Source organism: Erinaceus europaeus, chromosome 17 (genome assembly GCF_950295315.1).
Source record: "Erinaceus europaeus chromosome 17, mEriEur2.1, whole genome shotgun sequence".
Taxonomy (NCBI): Eukaryota; Metazoa; Chordata; class Mammalia; order Eulipotyphla; family Erinaceidae; genus Erinaceus; species Erinaceus europaeus.
The window spans coordinates 6,095,768-6,106,557 of NC_080178.1; the positions used below are offsets into that span (position 1 = coordinate 6,095,768).

The window sequence follows — 10,790 nt, forward strand, 5'->3', positions numbered from 1 at the left end:
CTCATTTAAATGTAAATAGGTACTGATTTATTTTATTAGAATCTCCTTAATTCTGCATGTCTTGCTGTCCTATTGGTGAAACTTCATCTGGTACTAGTTGGAGGCACAAGGAAATCCACAGGAATATGCTTAACATAAATGCTTCTAAACATATTCACACAGAATTAGAACTTTTGGGGTCGGGCAGGGGACATAGCATAATGGTTATGCAAACATATCCCAGTTCCAACCCCAGGCTCCTCACCTGCAGGGGAGTTGCTTCACAGGCAGTGAAGCAGGTCTGCAGGTGTGTATCTCTCCCCCTCTCTGTTTTCCCCTCCTCTCTCCATTTCTCTCTGTCCTATCCAACAACAATGACATCAATAATAACTACAATAATAAAACAAGGACAAAAAGGAATGAATAAATATAAAAAAAAAAAAGAAAAGTGCAAAGCTAAATCCATCTTCAACCTTAAATCTGTTCTAATTCTAACTTGCCTGATTCATGTATTGGTATGAATTTCAAATTGATTCATTACACATTTAGATTTATTTTACTTATAAAAGACTTATTGGCTACAAAATAAGATTTTAATATTTGACATCTATTTATTATGACAATATCTTCATTCTGAATATATTTTTATATCACTAGGATGGATAAATACAATCTAACAATTCTGCAAGAATTCATTCTCCTGGGCATCACAGGTCGCCCAGAGCTCCAAGCTCCATTGTTTGTTCTGTTCCTCCTCATCTATATGACCTCACTGGTGGGCAACTTGGGCCTGGTCATCCTCACCAAGATGGACGCCAAGCTGCACACACCCATGTATTTCTTCCTCAGACACCTGGCTCTCACCGACCTTGGTTACTCAACAGCTGTGGGGCCCAAAATGTTAGTCAACTTTGTTACAGATCAAAATACAATCCCCTATCATTTATGTGCCACACAGATGGCTGTCTTCATCATGTTCATTATTAATGAGCTTTTTATCCTCTCAGCCATGTCCTATGACCGCTATGTGGCCATCTGTAACCCTCTTCTCTACACAGTCATCATGTCGCAAAGGGTTTGCCTAGTGATAGTAGGCATCTCTTATCTCTACAGCACCTGTGTTTCTCTTCTGATCACCATAAAGCTTTTTAACTTGACCTTCTGTGGATTTAACGTGGTCAATCATTTCTACTGTGACAATTTCCCTTTATTAACTTTGCTCTGCTCAGATACCTATGAAATTGAATATCTGATAATGATTTTCTCAGCTTTTAATTTGGCTTTCACTCTTTCCATAGTTTTTGTGTCCTATTCACTTATCCTCATTGCCATTCTCAGGATGAACTCTGCCCAGGGGAGACACAAAGCTTTTTCTACCTGCGGCTCCCACTTGACTGTGGTGACTGTGTTCTATGGCACCTTGATCTTTATGTATGTGAAACCCAAGTCCAGTCATTCTTTTGACACTGACAAAATGGCTTCCATTTTTTATACCCTCATTATTCCCATGTTAAATCCCTTAATCTACAGTTTGAGGAACAAAGATGTAAAGTATGCTCTACAAAGGATGTGGAAAAAGATATACAGTGCCTTTTCTTAATGTTTCCTGTAATTCAATTACTGGGTGTTAGGTTTTAATCTTCTGTGCTTTGTGTACCTGCCTTAAGACAGAGAAATTAAAAAAAAAATCCTGGTACTACTTTTAGAAAATGTCATGCATGTTCCAGTAATTATTATTTTTTCTTTATTAGAGGGATTAATGGTTTAAAGTCAACAGCAAAATACAATAGTTTGTACATGTATAACACTTCTCAGTTTTCCACATAACAGTTCAGCCTCTTCCTTTAACATCATGTTCCAGGACCTGAATCCCCAGCCCCACTCAAGAGTCTCTTACACTGTTGCAATATATCAAAACCCAGTCCAAGGTCTACTTTGTGTTTTCCCTTCTGTTCTTATAGTTCAACTGTCTATGAATGAGATCACCCCATATTCATATTTCTCTTTCCGACGTATCTTACTTAACATGGTTCCTTCAAGCTCCATCCAAGATGAGGTGAAGAAGGTGAATTCATTTTTTATTGTGGTGGTTATTATTATTGTTGTTGTTGTTGCTGTCATTGGATAGGACGGAGAGAAATCCAGAGAGGAGGGAAAGACAGAGAGGGGGAAAGATAGACACCTGCAGACCTGCTTTCACTGCCTGTGAAGCGACTCCCCTGCAGGTGGGTAGCTGGGGACTCAAACCGGGATCCCTACAGCAGTCCTTGTCCTTCGTGCCACGTGCACTTAACCTACTGCACTACCGCCTGACTCCCTGAATTCACCATTTTTAAAAGCTGAGTACTATTCCAGTGTATATATATATAGACCACAACAGCTCAGCTACTCATCTGTTGTTGGATACCTGGATTTCTTTCAGGTTTTGGCCATTACTATCATATATATATATGGAGAGAGAGATAGTAGAGAGAGGGGGAGAAATTTAATGATGAGAAAAATCTGTACTATCTCTGCAGGTATTAAATACAATGACAGTGAAGGAAGTACTATAATATAATATATTGAATTATGGCAGAATTTTCCATCAAAGAAGTCAAGAGGTTTAGTCTGTATAGCCTCTACACGACATGGTAGAATGAAGATGTCACCATGTATAGACAGACCTGGGTTTAACCAAATAGTAGTGCCTTGGATGGGGTAGTGGAGCTGAGTAGTGGGGGATCAGGAGCAAATGGTAGGGTGGTGCTGTGGTGTCTCTCTCTTTCTTGAAGAGACTCTCCTTTCCCCTTAAATGGTCTGGGAACCCTTGTCAAAGATTAGCTGTTCATAAGTGTAGGGGGTTTACTTCTGGGCTTTCAATTCTATTCCACTGATCAGTGTATCTATTTGTGTTCTAGTACCAAGCAGTTTTGATTACAATGGCCCTATAATACAGTTTGAGATCTGGAAGTGTGATGCCTCCAGTTCTGTTCTTTTAATCAAGATCTCTTTGTTAATTCTAGGTCTTCTCTGGTTCCAGATAAACACTTGTAGCTTTTGTTCTATTCTCCAAAAAGGTTGGGTGGCATCTTGAGGAGAATTGTATTAAATTTGTATATGGCTCTAGGTAATATATTCATTGTGATGATGTTAATTCTTCCACTCATGTATCTTTTCCTGTTTCCTCAAATAATGACTCAATTTCAGTTTTTCAAGTCTTTCACATATTTTGTTAGGTTTATTCCTATATACTTTGTTCTTTGTTGTTGCTACAGTAAAATGATTGATTTCTGGATTTCTTTCTCAACTATCATAGTGTTTGCATAGAGGAATGCTTCTGACTTATGCATGTTACTTTTGTAGCCTGACACCTTACTATACTGCCTGATAATTTTCAAAAGAGTCCAGCTACATTCTTTAGGTTCTTCTATTATACTATAATATCATCTTCAAATAGTAGAGTTTGACATCTTCTCTCTCAATCTGTATCCCCTTAATTCCTTACTCCTGCCTGATTGCTATGGCAAGAACTTCCAACACTATGATGAATAGTATTGGTGATAATGGACATCCCTGTCTAGTATCTGATCTGAAGGGGAAATGCTTCCAGTTTTTCACCATTGAGTATGATGTTGGCTATAGGTTTTCTATATATGGACTCCATTCTGTGAAGGAATTTCCCATTACTCCTATTTTTTGTAGTGTTTTGATAATGAAGAGATTTTGTCAAATGCTTTCTCTGCATCTATTGATTATATCATGTAGATTTTATTCTTGCTTTCATTGATGTGGTGGATCACATTGTTATATTTATATATATTAAACTGACCTTGCATTTTTGGGATAAACTACACTTGTCATGATGAACAATCTTTTTAATATACTGTTGTTTCAGGTTGGCTAGAATTGTATTCAGTATTTTAGCACCTATCATCAGAGATACTGATCTGTAGCTTTTAAAAATTTTTTTTATTTATAAAAAGGAAACATTGACAAAACCATAGGATAAGAGGGGCACAACTCCACACAATTCCCACCACCAGATCTCCGTATCCCATCCCTTCCCGTGATAGTTTTCCTGTTCTTTAACCCTCTCGGAGTATGGACCCAAGGTCATTGTGCAGAAGGTGGAAGATCTCTCTTTCCCTAGTAAGGTGGGGCTCTGGGGAAGTGGAGCCCCAGGAAACATTAGTGGGGTTGTCTGTCCAGGGAAGTCTGGTGGGCATCATGCTAGCATCTGGTGCCTGGTGGCTGAAAAGAGAGTTAACACACAAATCCAGACAAATTGTTGAACAGTCATGAGCCTAAAGGCTGGAATAGTGGAGATGAAGAGTTGGGGGGTCCTCCTTTTTGTAGATAGCTAATAGGCATATTTTAGTTATATTCCAAAGGTCCTAGTTTTTTTTTTCCCTGAGCCTGAAATCTGATTGCAGGTGGGTCCAAGTTTTTGTATAATATTTATAGACTGTGTGGTTTATGATAAAAATTGCACAATGAAAATGAACATTTATATGGGACAATGTTGTAAGATAAGTTGTTTGATGTATTATGAGCAAATATATTAAATGGTAATTATAAACACACCGGAGTGATAATTCACTGTGAAATAATAATTTGATATAGGAGTAACTCATTCCCACAACACACCAAAAATGATAATAAAGGAAATGATAATAAAGGAAGGACACAGCATTTTATTTATGCATAAAACATCATTACTAGGGGTCTGGGCAGTAGGCACCTGGTTAAGTACATGTAATACTACACACAAGGACTGGGGTTTGAGTCTCCTCTCCCCACCTGCATCGGGGAAGCTTCAGAAGTGGTGAAGCAGGTCTACAGGTCTCTATCTTTCTCTCTCCCCCATCCCCTTGCCTCTCAATTTATCTCTGCCATATTGAATGAAAAGGAAAAAAATGAGGAAAGGCACCAGAAGTGGTGGATTTTTAGTGCCAGAGCTGAGCCCCAGTGACTAGAGGCAAAAAACAAAATATTATTCTAGTTCATTTCAACTTAAAAAAAAAAAAAACAATCAAAAGTGTTTGAAGATATCTCAAGTGTGTCACACATTTGATGAGATTATTATATAAAACTGAAAGGTCTATTTTTAGCAAAATATATGAATCTAGATCCTTGTGTGTTTGAGATTAGATTAGGATACAAAACAAACAAACAAAAACCAGAAGAGATTGGTAAATTGGTATTGCAAAAGTTGATGCTGTGAAGTAAGTGCAAAGGTGATATATTTAGAATTGTGTCAGATGCCAAGCCAATTTCCATTTTCCTCTGGAGACTTCAGTCTTTGCTCATTAAGGTCATCTAATGAATGGACAAGGCTTAGCCACACTCTAGGTGAGGATAGGTTGTCCTCCAAACTGAGTGACTAGAAAACCAGTCACAACTGAACTATAGATCTGATTCATAGCAATATCTAAACTGGAATTTGATCATCACTGGGCCCACTGGTCTAGAAATCTAAACACACCCAGGTATGCAGAAAAATGGAATTGTTCTGAATTACTAATGATCAGCCCGGCCCACCTCCTATGCTTTCAAATGTTTAGAGACAACCAGGAAATTGCCTCATCTCCTCAAGGAATGCCTCAAAGGGTGAAAAGAGGCCATAAATTGTCTTTACCCTGACATGGCATGATGGATGAAGCTGAGATACAGATTATATTACAGGTAACAATTTCTCTAATGCTGTGCATTGCTAAAATTAGAATAATTTGAGAAGTGTTTGTAGGATGCCACTTTTATTCTGTAGCTGACCATAATAACAATATTAGCGTCTCATAACCATATAGGATATCTCTTAAATGCTGTGCCTTCCTAGTATTGGAATAATTTGAGAAATATTTGTCAGAGGGCGCCTTTCATCTTGAGTCTAAACCACAATAATAAGGTTAGGATCTCAGATTCACTTCTATGTCTGTTCTATTAGTTTGAATATGTGGACAGAATATATTTTTTCAGAGTAATTGACCGAATTCAGAAATGCCATTCAGGGTGTTTAAAACATATCTTGATAAGTAAACAACTTTCTAAGTAGCTAACTGCCTTGCATATGTAGGATTTCTGTATTTAATACCAACATCACTTGAGAGAAACAATTAACAATAATAAAAACCAAGACATCTGAATGAATGGTAGAATAGTGGATTCCATCATTCTTTTGCCCTATCTCTGTCTCAGCTTCCTTATTCATTTATTTATTTAGCCTTCAGGGTTAGAACTGGGGCTTGATGCAACACTGTGGATCCACTGCTCTTGGTGGCTATTTTTTTCTTTTTTTTTTTCAGTTCTTTTTTCTATTTTATTGATAGGATAGAGAGACATTGAGAGGGGAGGGCGAGATAGAGAGGCAGAGAAGATTGACACCTGTAGACCTGCTTTGCTGCTTGTAAAGAGTCCCTCCTGCAAGTATGGACCCAGGGGCTTGAATCCAGACACTTGCTTGGGTCCTTGTGCTTAGTACTACATGTGCTTAACCAGGTGTGCCACCACCTGACCCTCTCAACTTAAATAAAATGGAATAATTGGACTTGGGGTGTAGATGAGTGACTCTGTGGTAGGACATGTGTATTAGAGCCCAGCTTTGATCTTAAGAAGCACTGCATATTTAAAACTAGGAGCTTCTGGAGCCGGGAGGTGGCACATCTGGTTGAATGCATATGTTATAATGTGCAAAGACTTGGCTTTTAGCCTCCATGAGCCTCCGGTCCCCACCTGCAGGGGGACAGCTTCACAAGTGGTGAAGCAGGGCTGCAGGTATCTCTCTGTCTCTCTAACTCTCTATTTCCCCTTCCCCTCTCGATTTCTGGATGTCTCTATCCAAGAAATGAAGATAATTAAAAAAATAAAACTAGGAGCTTCTAAATCTCCCTACACTAATTAAGTTTGGACTTACAGTTTATTATGTAATATTACATAACACATGACTTGTTAATAAAGGTGATTGATTATATGGGATGGGGACACAGCATAATGGTTCTGCAAAAGCCTTTCATACCTGAATCTCTGAGGTCCCAGATTCAATCCCCAACACCACCATAAGCCAGAACTGAGCAGATGTTATGGACTTTCTCTTGGTATCTCTCCTTCTCTGTATACTCTTTCTCATTAAAATAAAATATTTTGAAAAGTGATTATGAAATTGTCACTATTTAAAAACATAGAGTTTGATTACACCAAAGTAAAAGATTCTGGGGGTGGTGGGGGAGGGTTCAGATCCTGGAACATGATGAGGACCTAGAGGAGGACCTAGAGGGGGCTGAGTTATTGAGTTATCATCTGGAAAACAGAAATGTTACACATGCACAAACTACTGTATTTTACTGTTGACTATAAACCATTATTCCCCTAGTAAATATATATATATATACAATGAAAAACAATCTATAAATTTAACACCTAAATACTATGGTTTTTAATTAATTTTTGTTTTCTGTCATCTACCTCTATCTATACTCATCTATGTGCGATACACCTATATTATTAGAGTTTAGTGTGCTTGGCATTTTGTCAGTGTGGACTGAATGATTAGCTCTGGAGTTCTCCCAAGTTAGCTATGTGACCACATGTCTCCTTAAATCTGAGCATAAGAGAGCCCTCATTTCCTTGTGACAAGTAAAATTCCCCCCACTCACATTGTCAAATATTCTTAGGAGGCAAATTTTCCACAAATAACTACACAAATATATGTAAATATCCAGCTATTTCCCTGATTCTGTTTTTAAATAGAACTACTTTGAATAGAGTAGAGAATTGTAGTACAGCTCAAAAAACTGTAGATAATAAGATGATAAACAGATTATTTGTATACTGAAAAATCATCATATTGGACTCTGTGACACCATTTTTCTATTCTGTTATCTTCATTCAGATATATATTTCTCTGGAGAAATTGCAATGGACAGGCATAATCTCACAATGGTAAAAGAATTCATTCTCCTGGGAATCACAAGCCGCCCAGAGCTCCAGGCCCCATTATTTATGCTGTTTCTCATCACCTACATGACCTCACTGGTGGGCAACTTGGGCATGGTCATCCTCACCAAGATGGACGCCAAGCTGCAGACACCCATGTACTTCTTCCTCAGACACCTGGCTCTCACCGATCTTGGTTATTCAACAGCCGTGGGGCCAAAAATGCTGGTCAACTTTGTAGCAGATCAAAATACAATTCCCTTCTTTTTTTGTGCTACACAGTTGGCTTTTTTCAACCTTTTCATGTGCTATGAACTGTTTATTCTGTCTGTCATGTCCTATGACCGCTATGTGGCCATCTGTAATCCTCTGCTCTACACAGTCATCATGTCAGAACAGATTTGCCTGACCTTAGTTGTCATCCCCTATCTATACACTGCCTTTGTATCTCTTATAATTACCATAAAGCTATTTAATATACCCTTCTGTGGGTATGTCATCAATCATTTCTATTGTGACAATCTCCCCCTAATATCTTTGCTGTGCTCAAATACACATGTGGTTGAATTCTTAGTATTATTCTTCTCTGCTCTCAATTTAATCTTCACCCTTCTGGTAGTGCTTGCTTCTTACTTGCTCATCTTCATAGCTGTTCTCAAGATGAAATCTGCTGAGGGGAGATACAAGGCTTTCTCCACCTGTGGTTCCCACCTGATGGTTGTCATAATCCTCTATGGGGCCTTGCTATTCATGTACGTGAAACCCAAGTCCAGTCATTCCTTTGACACGGATAAAATGGCATCTATATTTTACACCCTGGTCATCCCGATGTTGAATCCCTTGATCTATAGTTTTAGGAACAAAGATGTGAAACATGCATTAGTAAGACTGTGGAAAAAGATATGTAGTATATTTCCTTAGAGTTCACTTCCTAATTTCACTTGGAACACTAGAATGTGTCCTTTAATCCTTGGGCCTAGCATAAGAGGTAAAAACAAGCACAGAGAACTTCATCAAGACTTTAAAAATGTCTTCTATTTGCCAACCACAGAAATATGTCATGCATATATGATTATACAAACCATGAAAAATATTTGCCATCTTTGGGGGTGGTTAAACAAATACAAGCATAATAACTAAGTAAAACTAAAAGTATGGCAGATATATTTGGAAACTGTAATCCATTAGAGCCATAGAATTTGGGTTTTCTTTATAGGTGTGAAGAAGAATCATAGTTATAGAAGTGGAAATAAAATGGCTTGCATTCAAAATTTAGGATAGCTTTTCTGTTGTGTGTGGGTATGTGTGAATATATATATTGATTTTGCTTTATTTGCCATACTGTTCTATATAGTATGTTAAATTGAAACTTGGTTGTGATATCCAGGAGTCTTATCTGATTGTACTATAGAGATTAGGAGTCAAAAGTCATATGTTCCTTTTTTTTTTATTTTTTTTTTTAGAATTTCTCTTTTTTTAAAATATTTATTTTATTTATTTATTCCCTTTTGTTGCCCTTGTTGTTTTATTGTTGTAGTTATTATTGTTGTTGTCGTTGTTGGATAGGACAGAGAGAAATGGAGAGAGGAGGGGAAGACAGAGAGGAGGAGAGAAAGATAGACACCTGCAGACCTGCTTCACCGCCTGTGAAGCGACTCCCCTGCAGGTGGGGAGCCGGGGTTCGAACCGGGATCCTTATGCCGGTCCTTGTGCTTTGCGCCACCTGCGCTTAACCCGCTGCGCTACAGCCCGACTCCCAAGTCATATGTTCCTATGCACACATTACATACTGGGGCCTTAGGGTCTGTTCATGTTTTATCAGTACCATTTTAGTGATATATAGATACCTAAAAAAATTAAACTAATTATGTGATATATATATGTACATATATAATTTCAGTAACTCAGAAGTTCACCATTATTCAATTTTTTTCTTAGACAATCATCTTTTCTCATGTCAGCAGATATATCAATTTGAATACATTTCTAAGGGTTTCCAATGAAAGTTAGCCTAGAATATTTTTCATTGTTTGTTTTCTGTCTTTGTCTATAATCCATGCTGTTTTTCTTAATCATTTTTCTTTACTTAGGGGATTAATGGTTTACAGTCCACAGTAAAATACAGTAGTTGGTGCATGTATAACATTTCTCAATTTTCTACTTAACACTATAACCCCTCACATAGGTCCTCCTCTGCCCTCATGTTCCAGGACCTGAACCCACAGTCTTTTATTTTGGTGCAATACACCATTTATTACTTATTTTAAAATGCAAAATCAATGACCTAAACTGTAAGCTACTGTGGATTTTAAATTTTAGCATCATTTTGTACTATGATGAAAGAGGAACTATTTCTCATTTGTGCAGATGACTGTTCTCATGTTTGATTCCTGTGATTATGTGCTATATGTAATCCAGATCCAATATCTTATTGCTTTTGATCTCAAATTCCTTCAAAGCTAAAAGGGGGTGTAGTTTTATTTACTCTATGCTGTATTGCTAGTGCTAGTATAGAAACTGTCTGGGCTTTGTGACAAACTTCCTTCAACCAGCCCCCAAAATACTACATGTTGTTATTTAAAACATTTATATTATGTAGGTGATGGAATTTTTTAAAAAAAAGAATAAAGTCTTGTGTGTTGCTGAACACATGCTAGTAAAATGATATGTGTATTTTGATGTGAATAGAATCATTCTTAAAGTATTTGTGCACAACTTTTAATTGAAGTACTCAAAGTAATGGTGGCTGAGAAGGTTGTTCTGTGACTTAAGGGCAGAACTGGAGTAACTGGGGTCTAGAATCCATTTCTCAGGACTCTGCACTGAAGCAGTCGTTTGGCTTGTCTCCCTCTTGTATTAAGTAAAGAGATGATTCGAAAGGAAAACACACTTATTCCTAT

General features: G+C 37.6%; 2 protein-coding genes across 2 annotated transcripts; both read left to right on the top strand.

Annotated features, from left to right (window-relative positions):
* Positions 1-634: 634 nt before the first annotated feature.
* LOC103110269 (olfactory receptor 8K3-like) lies at positions 635-1,579 on the top strand. Its single transcript, XM_007519444.2, has one exon. It carries the CDS (start codon positions 638-640, stop codon positions 1,577-1,579), a length of 942 nt encoding a protein of 313 aa, XP_007519506.1. The 5' UTR covers positions 635-637.
* Positions 1,580-7,872: 6,293 nt separating this feature from the next.
* LOC103110270 (olfactory receptor 8K3-like) lies at positions 7,873-8,811 on the top strand. The gene has a single exon (XM_007519446.1). The coding sequence runs from the start codon at positions 7,873-7,875 to the stop codon at positions 8,809-8,811; it is 939 nt and encodes a 312-aa protein (XP_007519508.1).
* Positions 8,812-10,790: the final 1,979 nt, after the last annotated feature.